Source organism: Pleurodeles waltl, chromosome 9, assembly GCF_031143425.1.
Source record: "Pleurodeles waltl isolate 20211129_DDA chromosome 9, aPleWal1.hap1.20221129, whole genome shotgun sequence".
Taxonomy (NCBI): domain Eukaryota; kingdom Metazoa; phylum Chordata; class Amphibia; order Caudata; family Salamandridae; genus Pleurodeles; species Pleurodeles waltl.
Genome location: NC_090448.1, coordinates 512,538,466 through 512,554,882, shown reverse-complemented (window position 1 = coordinate 512,554,882; position 16,417 = coordinate 512,538,466). Strand labels below are relative to the sequence as shown.

The 16,417-nt window shown below is 44.1% G+C and overlaps 1 protein-coding gene across 8 annotated transcripts in view; it reads left to right on the top strand.

The window, feature by feature from the left end:
• SYT16 (synaptotagmin 16) overlaps positions 1 to 16,417 on the top strand; it is a 569,077-nt gene that overhangs the window by 515,462 nt on the left and 37,198 nt on the right. For all 8 annotated transcript variants that reach the window (XM_069207390.1, XM_069207384.1, XM_069207388.1 and 5 more), the window contains one exon: positions 2,254 to 2,697. In XM_069207390.1, the coding sequence (XP_069063491.1) occupies positions 2,254 to 2,697 (444 nt within the window). The remainder of the gene's footprint in view (positions 1 to 2,253; positions 2,698 to 16,417) is intronic.

The window sequence follows — 16,417 nt, the reverse complement described above, 5'->3', positions numbered from 1 at the left end:
TCAAAACAGTTTTTTAAGGTAAACCGGCCTGTTAGAAATTGGGTTGTTGGTGACTGGTATGGAAACCTTAGTCAAACAATAACCACAATCCTAGTCAGTGGCATTGTCAGGTGGACCCTAAATTAACCTTTTCTCACCCTCTGGTAGCTTGCAACAGAGCAGTCAGGTTTAACATAGAGGCAGTGTGTAAAGTATTTGTGCAACACTTCAAACAGTAAAACAGTGAAAACACCACATGAAATGAATCCACACCAGTTTAGACAAATAGAGTAAGATGTAATAAATAAAACAAGACCAAAACGACAAACATCCAACATGTAGAACTTAAGATATGATTTATTAAAGAATGAATTGTAAAATTGCACTTAGAAGCAAGAAGTCCCAGTCGGGGCTATCTGGTCTTGTTGGATTGGGACAAAGTCAAAAGTTCAGGCTGACCGCGATGGAGCACCTGTTTGGCCCATTGTACCAAAGTACCTCAAAATTCTAGTGTGGGAGCATTGTGTTGGTTCTGAACTATCTCTTCGTAGAGCTGTGTCAATTTTCCCCAAACAGTTGAGGAAATGCATCGAAGTTCCCCACACAGCGGTAGTGATGCATCATTTCCGAAATGCATGGAGTTCAGGTTTAGGTGCCAGCTGTGTTAACATTGAGGCAATGCGCTGATTCTGATGAGTGCAGTGGATGTGATGAGGAGTTTTGCGGCATTGAGGCTGTCATCAACTGGGATGCTGGAACCTTGCGTCAAGAAAACATTGCAGTGCTGGTTCAGAAAGTGATGCGCCACTTCTGTTTGCTCAATGACATGCATGTGTTGGTTCTGTCCATGCAGCGTTGGCGATGCAGTGGTTCTACTAGAGCAAAACACTTTAGGCCCACTTCCAAGGGTCCAGCACTGGGATGGCACCACTTGGCAGGAAAGACTCACAGATGGCAGAGTCCAGGTGTAGAATCAGGTTGGTTGGAAGTATTTTATGGCCCTGAGACTTCAAATCAGGAGACCACTGAGCTGATCTTTGGAGTCCCTATGGGTTCAAGTGATGTAGATCTAGTCCTTCACACCTGAGCAGGAGAACTGCAGTTTGCAAAACTAGGTGGGAATCCAGCAAAATAGAAGTCCAGCAGACTTGCAGACCTTTAGCAGCACAGCAGTCCTTCTTCCTGGCAGAGAAGTCACAGGTTCAGAAGCTTACTGAGTTGGTGGTGTCTGGCTTCATCATACGTTGTCATTTTAAATTGTGATGCCAGAGACACAAAACTCAAAAAACGTATTCTTCCAGATTGTGAATTACAATTATTAGATGTAATAAAGTAATCCCAATGACTTTTGGAGTTTTTCACTACTAAGACATGTAAAATGTAAACGTATATGTCCTAACTGATAAATACATTGCACCCTGGCCTCTGGATTGTCAAGGGCCTAACTTAGGAGTGACATATATATAAAAAGTGAATGTTTAGGCCTGGCAAAGGGGTTATTTTGCCAGGTCGACATGGCAGTGTCAAATTTACACAAAGGCTCTGCAATGGTGGGCCTGAGACATGGTTAAAGGGCTACTTAAGTGAGAAGTACAATCATTGCTTCAGGCCCTCAGGTAGCATTTAATTTATAAGACCTGGGAACGTATAGTGCACTTCACTAGGGACTGATAAGTAAATTAATTATGTCAATTGGTGATAAACCAATATTACCATGTTTAGGGGAGAGAACGCAAGCACTTAAGCCCTGGTTAGCCATGGTAAAGTGCAGAGAGTCCTAAAGCCTTCAAAAACGAGGTCAGAAAGGTGAAAGGAGGTAGGCAAAAAGTTGGGGAAAGGCCATCCTAAAACTGTCAGGTCTAACAAGAAGCCTTAGAGTGCAATGCGCCCACTTCTCAAACTCAGAGTTTCTGCCTGGAGAAGCATTGTGAAATCACCTTCCCGCTTCCATGAACCTTGGAGATAACCATTTAGTATCACATTAGATGTGACTTTGAGTACCAGCAGGATAAAAACATATATCTGACTAGTAGATCCTATTTCAGGATAGATTAGGGCACTCATTACTGTCCTGAAGAATTGCCATTGACTCGCTGGAGCACATTAGGCAAGAAACATGTTTTTCTTTTCACAGAACATAAGGCTAAATATTATCCTTACTGGTTAAATGGCTCTTCTAATGTGTTCTGTTCTTCTATACTATTTCATTCTGTATCATTTATATGCTAAATATTTTATAGATATGTCCTATTAACGAGTCATTGATGATTTCAGGAACCCAATGAAGCCAACGCAGTTCCTGCGAAGCCAACTGTTCATGAACCCATTTCAAAATGCGGTGACCTTGACGTCATATTTGATTATAAAGGACAAAACCAAAAGTTGTATGTTACCATTGTGGAGGCCAAAGACATTCCAGACAAGGACCGCAGCGGTGTCAATGCATGGCAAGTTCACACTGTGCTCTTGCCCAACAAGAAGCAGAAGTACAAGACAAACACTCAGAGAGGACCCGGGCCGGTGTTCATGGAAAAATTCACATTTCATAAAATTGAGCCGGAAGAGCTAGGGAGCTATGCACTTAGGTTCCGCCTGTACTCTGTGGCCAAAATGAACCGCGGCAAAATGATGGGAGAGAAATTAGTCTATCTAAATAAAATCCATCCAGAGTTAGAGACGAAGGAGACGCTGGTTTTGGAGCCCAGAATCAACTTGAGTGTGAGTATTGAATCGAATTGCAAATACACAAGTGTTCTCCATTTCAAATAACGTTTTCAGGTTGCTACTTTCCTCTTTAGTTCTTGCTTTAGCTGTCTCGCCAGACTAATGTATTTTTTTTCTTTAATAAAAAAGTACATATATATATATGATATACTTACATAAAAGGACTTTTGGTTTTCAGTATTCTCCACCAGCCATTTACATTGTCATTAAAATGTTGTTTCCACCCACCACAGCATAGGGCAGTGGGTCAACCTACTCCAGCCATTGGGTCTCCGTGTGTGGCACTGCATTTTATTTGTGCACAATGTCGACATGCACCATAAAAGTAATCCTTTTTAATGTCAGTGCTGACAGGGGAGGCCCCTACACGTGGACCCATAACATACCAGAACACATGGCCTCCATAACAGAAAAATAAAATGGTAATAAAAAAGTTTCCTGAACCGAGTGTCAGGCCAGGAGATGACAACTGCTGCCGAGTGGCAGCAGAAAACTGTGCACATGTTTAAAGTGTGCATGTCCCTTTGGCCAGCTGTCTTGTGACGGCCAGCGACACATGCACACTTTAAACATCTCTAACCCAGCTGTCTTAGGACAGCTGGGTTAGAGAAGGCACAGGCCTCCAGCGCTCTGGTGAGCACTGAGAGAGCCCGCTCCCACCAGTCCTGATGCTGGTTTCATGCTGGTTACTAGCATTAAACCAGCGCCACGATTGGCTTGTGCAGTTTCCTGGCTCTTATGACATCGCGTGTCGGAGCTGTGAGAGACTGACACGTGGGAATAGAGGGCCTGGACTACCAGCAGGTAAGCCCTCCCACACCCACCTGCCCTTGTGCCCAACTCAAACACCAATGAATAGGGTTAGCAAATATCCAATGAAGGTGGGGTCATCAAACTGATCTCTTTTGGTATATTACATCCCCTACGTCTGGTAAACTATTACCAAAAGTGAGGGTCTGGGCGGTGGGTGAGTATTTGTGCAGACCATATAGCTGTTGCTCTGCATGAAAAGCGGACAAAGAGGGGGTATCAGGAGCTGGTGCGTGTTTTTAAACCCCTCACCCTCCACCCCCAATGTTCCCTAAACAGAAACAACACCTACATTAGGCGACAGGGCTAACTGGAACAGGCTTGGTAACCTGAGAGGGGAACACCAGGCCCTCCTTTCTGGTCCCACTAATGTCGCCCCTCTGATATTTGCAGGGGCGCTTTACATTCATGGATTGTTAAAATGAAGACAAGCTTGCTCTCATATTTCGGTGGCCTCTTACTCGCTATTGAAAATCTTGTTGGAGCTCGTCCTGTAAAGGTCCTCTAGAAACTCGGACTATGCATATCTCTCGGCCCGGAGCCAGTTTGTTTCTCGCAGGCTCCTCTGCCTTAGATCCGAGCAGCACGTTCTCTGAACATAGTCACTCTGCCCTGGTAATCTGTTGATAAACAACAGGGACAAAGAGAAACATACTTGTGCATTGCACCGTCAGACAATCAAAAAAACAGGTTTTGCTCCTTTTTTAATCCTGGTAAATCTTCATCTAGAGCGGGGAATGCAAATTGTCCCTGCTACAAATGTGTTATTTGTTTATTTCTTGTCTTTTTTATACTATCAGAAATTTGTTTGCTTCTCTTCTGCTTGGTTATAAACAATCCTCCTTACTTTTTAGATATGTTTATGTTGCTAAAATGTCGGAAATGTTCGCATACACCCTTTTTCCTCAAATACCTCCCTTCGTATGCTTTTCTAAGAACCCCATTTGACAACAATTTTGCGTTAGGTCACCACAGCTTCAAGCTTGCCAAGCCTACTGAATCTAAGGTAGGTGGTAGGCTACTGAAATTAAACTCATCAGGGTAATCCAGGTTATTTTTGATAAACCATCTGTTATCTATGAAAACCAACTCTCTGAAAGTAAGATGCCAAAAACAATCACAAAGCATCAGAGCATGGCGTATGGAACAATATACTAATATAGTATGTTATTAATCCAGATATACTGACATCATTTCTTTCCTGCACGCTTCCACCGAGGGCTGCGCTGGCCATCTTCCTTTTGGTTCTGAATTGCTGCATAACATTACATGCTTCTTTTTGGTGAAAAAAGGAGTGATTCTTGTGGTTGTTCAACTCAAAAACATGGCTTAAATTTCAAGGCAGGTTTGTCACACAAACTGCCATCAAAAACTAATAATTTTTATTTTGTGACAACAGCTACCTAGGGTGGATGTGAGTGTCCTCAGACACAGTAGTGTTTGAAAACTCCAAGCTCATAGCTATATTTGGTGCCCCTGTGTGGCATGACATGTTCCTGCATCTGCTTTGTAAAAATTGAAGAATCTGTTGTCCTTCAGGACCCTTATTTTTTTATTTCCTGTGCACTCAATTTCAGTGCTCGACAAGTACAGCCAGGTACTTCTTCAAACCCTCTCCCACTACTACTGTGCAAATCTTCAATTTAAATTATAGTGCCCGGTGTCTTGTTCAGATAGAACGAGACCAATATTTATCCAGCAAATTTATATTTATGCATTTTCTAAAGTGACAACCAGACTCCAGGTTGTTGGACTCCTCCATAGCTTAATTGTAAGACACATTGGCCCTCATTCTGATTCTGGCGGGCGGCGGAGGCCGCCCGCCAGAATTCCGCCCTCCAAAATACCGCGCCGCGGTCAAAAGACCGCGGCGGGTATTTCAAGTTTTCCCCTGGGCTGGCGGGCGGCCGCCAAAAGGCCGCCCGCCAGCCCAGGGGAAAACGACCTTCCCACGAGGATGCCGGCTCGTAATCGAGCCGGCGGAGTGGGAAGGTGCGACGGGTGCATTTGCACCCGTCGCGTATTTCACTGTCTGCCAAGCAGACAGTGAAATACTTGTAGGGGCCCTCTTACGGGGGCCCCTGCAGTGCCCATGCCATTGGCATGGGCACTGCAGGGGCCCCCAGGGGCCCCGAGACTCCCCCTCCCGCCATCCGGTTCCCGGCGGGAGAACCGCCAGGAACTGGATGGCGGGAGGGGGAGTCGGAATCCCCAAGCCGGCGCAGCAAGCTGCGCCGGCTTGGAGGATTCCTGGGGGCAGCGGGAAACCGGCGGGAGACCGCCGGTTTCCCTTTACTGACCGCGGCTAAGCCGCCGCGGTCAGAATGCCCCGCGGGGCACCGCCGGCCTGTCGGCGGTGCCACCGCGTCCCGCGGCCCTGGCGGTTCTATACCGCCAGGGTCGTAATGAGGGCCATTGTCTGCCTTTAACAAGTACATGACAATGGCTTTCTCTTCTGTAGCTGCTGGGGAGCCTCTATAGAACTTTTACCATGGCCGCATATCACCTGTGGATGCTGCTGCCACACCTGGATAGACTCCTTCAGTCGTTTTATTGTGGTTGCTTGTAACCAGTCCGTAGCTGTGTTTTATTCTGCATCATTAATCAATTGCCACTTAATTATTTATCATAGCTACCTGTATCCAGTGGATGCTTGTAGTTCACCTAATTGCTGCCCTTGGGTACACTCTGTTGTGTATTATACAATATATGCTGGACAGGAATAAATCATTAAAACAGTGAAAGTATGAATGCAAATGTGTATGTTTAAGCAGCATCCCCTCAACTCTGTGAGGGACATTTGAAGCAGTTTAATCTGACTCATGTAACAACTTGACTTACTGCAGATTTGTGACTGTCTTGCCAGCCTCAAGAAAAATGTTGCTTCTCCCCAACATAAGGCACAGTTGCTCCACAGGCTTTCCTCCAGATAAGCACTTAAAATGTACTGGTGCACAGATGCACCTCCAGTTAAATAGTAATCTGCTAAGAATAAGGTGGAAGGCACTCAAATGTACCAGTGACTTCTAATACCTCCATTTATTTGGCTGTCATTACAGTGTTCCATATTAATTAAGACATTTATTGAAAGGTGCATGATTTACTGCTCTTTACAAATCAACTTCAGCATATTTATTTGTCCTATAGAAAACAGGCACAAATCCTTAAAGAAACATACCTATATCTGCAAATGTGTATGTTGAACTCACACCGCTCAGATTTTCGGAAGGCATTTCAAGCACCTGCATCTAATTTGCAACTATGGACATCTAGTAACATCTTGTGACACTACAGGCTTTTTAAAGACTTTTCCTAGAGTTACTTTAACCTCAAGAGGTCGATATAGTACTTTAGTAATGACTTGAGGCAGTGCAGATTTTCAAAATACATTTTGAGCCATGCACAGTTTTTGTATAAATAATTTTACAACAAATGTTACAGTGATATTATCAATGATGTGATAACAGATGTCACGATTTCTATAATATCTTAGAAGTGCATGGTGAGGGCCCAAGTTATAGTTCCCTTAGGGCTTGAGTTGTAGTTACTTCAGATAACTCTAACTATCACAGGTGAGTTTCTATGGTTTTGTATGTTTAAAATGTGAGCCAAACTATAACGTCCCTGTAACGATTTGTTTTTTTTCAGTGAATTTCTATGTTTTTTTTAACATAAAGGCCCTCATTACAACCCTGGCGGTCGGTGGTAAAGTGGCGGTAAGACCGCAAACAGGCCGGCAAAAAAAAAATTGAATTATGTCATCCGCCACTTCACCATTCCGACCGTCATGGCGGTGAAGACCGCTGGTCTGGAGATTGCGGTCTCCAGCCCGGCGGTCGTCACTAGACCGCAGACGGTATCAGGACCCTGCATACCGCCATGGATCTCGGGTGGTTGGGAACCGCCATGAGATCCATGGCGGTAGGCACTATCAGTGCCAGGGAATTCCTTCCCTGACACTGATAGGGGTCTCCCCCACACCCTGCTACCCCCTACAAATCCTCTCCCCACACACCCTACCCCCCTGCCATCCCCAAGGGTGGCACAACCCCCCTCCCGACCCTGAACAAGCACATATCCGCACCCCTCCCCACCCCGACCCCGAACATGCACATATACACACCCCTACATGCACACCCCCCAACATGCACATATACACACCCCTACACGCACACATACACCCCGGCAACACATACCCGCACACATACAAACAGACATGCACACCGTCCGACCCGCACACATTTCCCATACACACAACACCCCCGCACGCATACACTCAATCACTCACCCCCTCCACACTCTCACACGCACACCTCCATGCACGCACACAACACACAACATCCCCCCACCCCCTTCCCTAACGGACGATCAACTTACCTTGTCCGTTGATCCTCCGGGAGGGGACGGGATCCATGGGGGCAGCTCCGCCACCAGAACACCGTCACCAGAACACCGCCACACCGAATCATGGGACGTGATTCAGTGGGCGGTGTTCTGTTGACGTGGCGGTGGAGGTTGCGCAACCTCCACTTTCCCGCCGTCTGCCAGTATGGCTGCTGGTGGCTTTCCATACGAAAAAGGACGGCGGGCTGCTAGCAGTCATAATACGCGGCGCGGAAGACCGCCACCACTGGCGGTTTTGCAAAAGGACCACCGAGGTCGTAATGACCCCCAAAGTAACTTTCATTACTATACATTAATCCAACCAAAGGCTGTGCTTGACTGTGGTTGGCCTGTGGTCAGGCCCTGCATCCAAACCCTATAATCACCCAACCCTGCGCACAGCCTTCGGCTATACACAACAGGAGTTGGCCGCAGGGCCTGACCACTTGGGACAAGTAGGGCCAACCCCCGCAGCACAAACCTTTTGGCTGCCAATTTACAGAATTACATTATGGATCAGGGAAGGGAATTGTCTGCAGTTGAGGTATTATTTGTATCCAAAAGTTAATGCTGTTCGAACCCATCTTTATGGTTCATTAATGCAAAGCTGTTATTGTTAGGGTGAGTGCTTTAAATAAATGTTGCAAGCTTGGTCCGCATTACTGACAGTGGTTCCAGGAAAAATAAATTGTAGACACGTTTGCAAAGTTTAACAATATGAGACTCTGTATAATGCTCCCTGAGTCTCTGATTAGATGCAAATATTTTCAGAAGCTTAAAAGCAAGATTTGTGATTCTTTACTTTCAAATAAGATGTTCACAAAAATGCAACTAGTAAAAAACACACTTGTTCAAGTACTGTGAAATGTTAGGGAGCATTTCTTTATAGCATCATTTACTAAAATGTGTTGATGCATGCTAGTATTTCCAAAACAATATTCATAATGGAAAATCATTGTAACCAGTTTCAACTAGATTACAGGAAACATGAAAAAAAACAAGCATTGGCAAATCCAATAGGTCCAACAGTGGCCATCAGTCTTTTGGTTTTTTTCAATGTGTGATAAAATAAGGACATTGGAAGTATTCAAGACCTACTATAGTATAAGTCCTGCCACAATCAGAGAGGCTATTATCAGAGCTCATAATTTGTTGCAGCACTACGTGGCACCAAAGGGGCAAGTAGATTTTTTTACAGGAGAAGCAGATTTATGAATCAACTTGTCACATGGACAAGTAGATACTTGATTAAATTCCACATCTCTGCATATAACCACCTAACCCTACGCCACGCAATATGGGTGGCAGTGTGTGCCAGGGGTTGGCCACACCAACCCCTATAGGCACCAAACGGACTGCCGTGCACGCACTTTGGCTGAGTGCAGCGGGGGTTGGCTGCAGGGCCTAGCCAGACAGCAATCGATAGAGGGACTGAATGAGCTTTTTCAAGATTTGATGAATGATATACTTAGAATGAGATATTTTTAACAAATTGATTTTTTTTTTATTTAAGTACAGTGAGATCATTTTTTAAATATTTTAAAAATATGTAATACGAAAATTACCATAGTCACACCTAGGTTTGAACCCACAACCTTCTGTGTGAAAGGCTGAGAACTTAACCACTATGCTACGGGATTAAAAAAAAAAAACTTACTGGGTGTAGTAGCTGTTTCAGTAGGTCCTTCTAAATTGTTTTCATTTTGTTTTTATTGTAATTATAATACAGGACCGCAGGGGGATCCTCAAGGCCCCCAAGGTCATAGCTGCCTCCTGACTGCTGCAGAAGCCAGCATTGCTACTGCAAGCAGAGAGCTGCTTCAAATAGCAGCTCCCTGCTTGCAGGAGCAATGTTTTCATATGTTTGCCGTGTGCAGGGAAACAGATGAAAACTCAGCATTGTGACAATGGGGGCTATTTGACAGCTCCTGCTGTCAGTAAGTGAAATTTGTTTGCTTTTGCTTGGTGGGAGCTTTCAGCTCCCACCAAGCAAAAGCAAACAGCTATGTCCTGGGGTGGGCATCCTGGGACATAGCAGGAGCCGGCCCTGGGGGGTAGCGATCCCCATGGCCATCATTGGCTCCTCCAAGGAGGTCATGCACCCCCCTCCAATGTTTGATTTGCTCGATGGAGGTGGCGGTCCCCGGACCTGTGGGGGCCCAACCTCCCCCCTGCACACAGTATAACAGTGCCCTGGGGAGGTCGCGGTCGCCGAGATGGGGGATCCGAAACAGCCCCCCCTCTTTATTTCATTTGTGGGACCACCACCTCCCGGAGGCTGTGGGAGGGGCGAGCACCTCTCTCACACAGTATAACATTGCCCAGAGGAGGTGGCAGCCCCTGCATTCCATATTTAGTCCTGGGTAGGTGGCGTATGCAGGGCTCCAGGGGGGAGGCCATAGGTCCTCCCCATTTAAAAAAAAATATTTGCCTAGGAGATAGTGGTCCCTGAAGCATGGGGTGACGCACCCCCCCCCACAAATTCTAATTACTGATCACCCCAGGAGGTGGTGGTCCCCGGGACTAATGAAAGGCCCAAGGCGGGGCAGACCCATGCACCACCCTCCTTAATTAAAGGACCCAATGCCCCCAGGGCCTGGCCCACCCAGGGGCTAATTAAAAGAAAAGGGTGGGAGACCACCCTTTTAAAAAAAGGCATTTTAAAAGGAGGCATTATCTATCTAATAACATCACACCAGTACACTCAACATTATTCCACTTTACATCACACCACTGTATGCTATTTTACTGTGTGCCACTACACACTACGTTGCTCACTCTGTCATTACATTCTACAATATTCCAATGTATGACATTCCACATTACAACACTCCATTCTATGCAACGCCACACAGTACACTATTACCTTACATGTCACTACAGTCTACCCCACTATAGTCTACCACATGCCACTCTACAATACTCCACTCTGCAGTATTCCACTTAACAACATTCCACATTCTGCCACTCCATAGTACACTACTCCACTCTATGGTACTCCACTGTACACTACTATACTGTACCTCTCTCCACTCTGTGCCACTCCACTGTACACTGCTGTATGCTACTGCACTAAACGCCACTCCCCTGTTCACTATTCCACTCTGTGGCACTCCACTCTATACCACTCCACTCTACGTCTCTCCACTCTATCCCACACCAGTGTATGCTATTCCACTATTCCACAGGACAGATTACACCTTCAACTGCATGTAAAGAACTTGGAAAAGAATGCCAACCCCAGCTTAGGTTCCTAAATATTAATTCCTGAGAATTCATTCAAGGCTCCATTCCTAGGTCTGGCCCGGTTGGGTCTAGAGAAATACCCATCCCACATGTTCACTCGGAGTTTGAATGGTTCCTCCCAAGAGTTTCTTTCACGTAGCCACCTACCTTGTCTTCGGCACTGAGGGCTCTGATCACATTACCATGTCCAGATCTTGTTTAAGTGGCTTTCCAACAACCCCATGACTAAGAATCAGTAGCCATTATGTAGTACGAACACAATGGTCTTCGGACTTCAGGCTTTGTGGAACAGTGTACCCTATCCCACTCATACTATTCTGCAGTCCTGGTATATGGAACCCTCTTTTCCAGATCTTTACATGACTAACTCACATTTTCCATTCAAGAACAACTGAAGTTTCTTGCATTCAGTCCACTCCTGTCAACCTCATTGGTATAAGGGACTTATCATGTGGTGTACCACTTTGCACTTCTTTGGCATTCTTCTCATCAATCTTTGTTTGTTCTTCCCTCTCGCCCTCTTAGCCTAATGTGCATTCTGTCCCAAGAACCTCTTCTTTGATTTGGATACTAGGAATGGAATCCCTCCGCCACCCTTGACTTTATATGCTCCTTCCTTTATTATGGTGTTAGATAGATAGTGTCTCCTCCACATAGTAACTGTCAATGTGATCCCTTTTGCACTTTTCTTGTAAACTGGTTCCTACTAGTTCACTTACACTACTAGCTTCTGTAACATATGCATCCTGCTATTGCTTCTCACTGTAGATATTGAATTGTATTGAAATTGTCTGCAACTGTTACTGTAAGCCAATTTGGTTGTATTCTCCTTGCTCTATTCAGTATGGATTTTTCCCTTAATTGTTTTTATCACATATCGTAAAACATTGTGAGGCCTTTTTGGAAAAGAAAACTTTTGAAATAAAAAATAAGTAAAAGAGAAGAAATTACATTGCCAGTGTTATCTTGAAAAACTGTCACAGCCTCAGTGATCACAAATAGCATTGCACACCACGTATTTTATGATGCTACAGTTTTTAGTATAGGAACAAGCCAAATAATTATAAGGTAAGTAAATACAAAATGTTACGTGGAATAAAGTTTCCTCTTTTTCTATAAAACAGATAATTCACAGTTTTCTGTGTAGAAACTCGAGCTCTCATATGCTAATCTCCTCAACCTCTCCCAATTTCATCATATTCTTTCTACAATTATGAAGATTTCATTGGCACTGCAGTATCTGATGCAGTTTGCAACCTTAACACACCTTTCCTCAAGCATGTGTGCATATTTCAGACTGCTTGAAATCCAGAAAACATTTGAAGGTCAGTCTTGAAAATCTGCGCCAGTGGCAACTTTTCAGTAGTGAATTGTCTTTTTTCAGACACCAAAATATACACCTGTATGATTTTGGAGGTAAAACACACAGGGCAAGTGTAAGCACACTTGCTACTGTTTTTTATTTTAAATTCTTCAGTGGGAAAATATTCCTCCCTGTGGTAAATCACCTTATTCTAGAACCTGTCAATTGTGGATGGCCGTTCCCTTGCCCTTGAGATGAGTACATTTCTAACCATTTTCAGGTTTTGAAGAAGTCATAAAAAGGGTTGTGAATGCATAATAATATTTGTTCGATTATATTCACACACTTTCAAGTCATTCCACCCTGGAACACTCTCTTCTTACCAAAGGGAGAAACTGTAATCATGCAGAAACATCTATATGATGGTAACAAGTGAAAAACTAACTTCTGTAGTATCTTTGATATCATGTGCGTGAGGGGCATCACTGCCCTAGGTGGACTCTAGACAGGAATTACAAATGGGAGGTGTTAAGGTGTGGTTATAAAAGTTATGATGCAATACATGCAGAGCACAATAGTATCTTGAAGAAAAAAGACATTGGTTACAGAGCTCTGTGTGTGGCGTATTCATATACGTGCTCCTGTGTTGGGAATGGCACTACAACTGGTGATGGTAGGGGATACGTGTCCTGAAGAAACTAAGCTGCTCTCCCTGAGAGTATGAAAAGGTGCAGCATGCTACTTGTGCATACCATGTGCATACCATGTGCTTTCAAATCAATGTAAAGTGGTATGCAATTTGTGTATGTGTAGTCAGCACCCTTCTCGAGCCCATACACAGCCATCAACGAAATGGAAGGACCTGCAGAGAACCACATTTGAAAAGTCTACCAAAACCCACTGGTAAGGCTGAAGGAAGAGATTCTGCACTGTGCCATAACACAGAGCCATCATCAATACAGAGCAAATGCTAAAGGCAGTGATGGCTAGGTACAAAAACAGATATTTATTTACCAGCACAAGCAAGTGAAGTGCTATATGAATTCAAAAACTGGGTGAGATGACCAGGCCCAAGACACAGGATGTTGAGTGGTCAGGTTGCCAGTCATGCTGTGCAAGAAGAATGCTGCCTAAACAGCACATGCTCTCAATGGCAACAGGAGGAAACACAAAGTATGACGCGGCTAGATTCCTAAAGCCACCACTCTTGTTTGAGACCAAGAAGAAGCAGAACATTGGTGCCATGTGGACTGCATGGATTAAATCGTTTGATGACTTCATAGATGCATTAGTAAAAGAAGACAATAAGAAAATATTGAAATATTTGAAAAATCTTGCAGGTAATGGAATGAAAGATGTGGTAAAGAAAGTCTCACAAGCTGATACAACATCATACCAAAAGATTAAAGAAGCATTGGATGCCAACTTCAATCTGATGCCGAATGTCAACTACGAGAGATACATCTTCAACCAAGCACGACAACAAATTAGTGAAACGATGAATGAATTTGTTGAAAGACTTGATGCACGTCTCAAACACTGTAAGTTCTGTGACTTTAATCATGAGGAAGCCTTGCCCCTCAGAGTCATTGAAGGCTGCCTTTCAGATTCCTTCAGAAGACGCATGTTGAGAGAGTCTCTCAGTTCAGAAAAAATACTAATGGATTCAAGGGCAGAAGAATAAGCAGAACAACAAGCTGCTGATATGAAGTAGGAATAGCGTGTAATGAATCCCAAGCAAAAGCACAAAATATATGCACTGAAGTCCATATCTCTGAAGAATGTGGGTTTTCATTTCCCCACAAAGGTAAATGTCCAGCCGTAGGACAGACATGCAAAGTCTGGGGTAATTATGGTGGGTGAAGAGAAAAAGAAACCAAATGCATCACAGTGAGAAGAGAAAATAGAGACCAGAAAGTTCCAGAAGTATTCTCACCATGCCCACAAGGCCAAAAGGTATCATCAGTTACAACGAGTAGCAACCAAGCAAGGTCGATCATCGTCAAGTTCATCACATGATCGCTCTTCAACGTCATTATCAAACACTAGCGAAGAAGACATATATTTTTTGATGATATCGACTAAGGAACAACATGCACATGTGGGGTGAGCTGCTTGCAAAGAAGATCAAACGTCAAAAGAGAATCACCAATCGAAGCGACAAAATTCACTTGGACGCCATCCTAAAATTACATTAAAGGTGAAGAGTTGCCCCATAACCTTCATTATAGACAGTGGTGCATCGATTGACATCATGCTAGTAGAAAAGTTCAACAGCCTTGCTTCTGTGCCCTGCCTCACTCAGTCAAACACAAAGGTATACTTGTGGGTAGATTCTCAACTGTTACAGAGTCAAGAGTCATTTACAGCAACCTTGTGACACAAAACGACGTCAGTGCAAGCACCAATTCATGTCCTTCAGCGAACTTCATCTGGTGCATGTCTACTCAGCTTTATCACTGCTGCTGACGTGGGACTGATATTCCTCAATTACAACATCCATGCTGTTAGTTGTGAGTCAGTTCCCGTCGATGTTTCATGGCTCAAAAAGATTAAAGTGCGACTTTATATTAACGAGGACATTCGCCCTGTTGTCCAACAACACTGCAGAGTCACTTTTCACTTACAAGCAGCCTTTGAAAAAGAACTACAAACACTGTTGAAACATGACATCATTGAACGCTCCACCAGTAATAAGCAGTGGGTTTCCATAGTTGTGGTGCCATAAAAGGACAGTGGAGGTGCTGTGCCCATTTCTGTTGACCTGCACCAGGCCAACAAAGCAATTGAGAGAGAAAGGCATCATGAAGCAGAACAGAGCTAAAATCTTCTCTTGTATTGACCTAAACAAAGGAAATCATCAACTGGAGCGGGAAGAGAACTGTAGGTACATTATTAATTTTTTCGACTCATGTTGGTTTGTTTAGATACAAAAGACTGAGTTTTGGAGTATCTTCAGCTGCAGGATGTTATTCACCGAATTATTCAACCTGTTACGCATGCTTTCAATTACAGTGATGACATACTTGTATTTGGGGCAACTTGAAAGGAGCATGACAAAACCATACGCAAATGACTTGCTGATGCAGGACTCTCTCTTAATGCAGCAAAGTGTCAGTTTCACAAAACCAATCTTACATTCTTTGGGTATATATTCTCTGATTTTGGAATGACTCCTGACCTGGATAAGGTGCAACCACTGTCATCTACGTGCCTCCCATAAGATGTAGCCATGCTATGATCCTTCTTAGGAATTGCCAGTCATTCCTCAAGCTACATTTGTGACATTGCTACAGTGAATGCCACAGAAAACCAATGTTAAATTCTTTGGGCATATATTCTCTGATGGGATGAATGACTCCTGACCTTGATAAAGTGCAAGCCCGTTCATCTAACTGCTTCCCACAAGGTGTAACCATGCTGTGATCCTTCTTAGGCAGAGCCAGTTATTGCTCAGGGTACATTTGTGATGTTGGTACAGTGAGTGCCCCATTGAGAGACTTAATAAAGAAGCATGACCCATTTCAGTGATCTCCTGAATGCGATTGCAGTTTCAAAGATATAAAACGTGCGATTGCGAATGCAACAGAAATGGTGTATTTTGACCCCAAGTTACATATTGAGTTCACAGTAGATGCAGATCCAATGGGGCAATCCACGCTCAGCACAATGGCAACTGAAATGCCCAGAAGCACATTGTGGCCTATGACAGTTGAAGCCTGTCTGAAACAGCACATGCCTTCTCTCAGAAAGGAGAAGGAGAACATTTTCATGTGTTTTTATATAGCACCACCAGGCCTTGCTGACTACCTTTAGAAACCCAAAAGCTGAGATGCCTCCTTGTATTAAGGGGTGAAAAAGGGGACTGCAAGAGTATGACTACGTGGTTGTACACAAGTCAGGGAAAGTCAAAAACCCAGCAGATGACTTTTGTTACGAGTACCACTACATCACCATAGTTCGACATCCAAA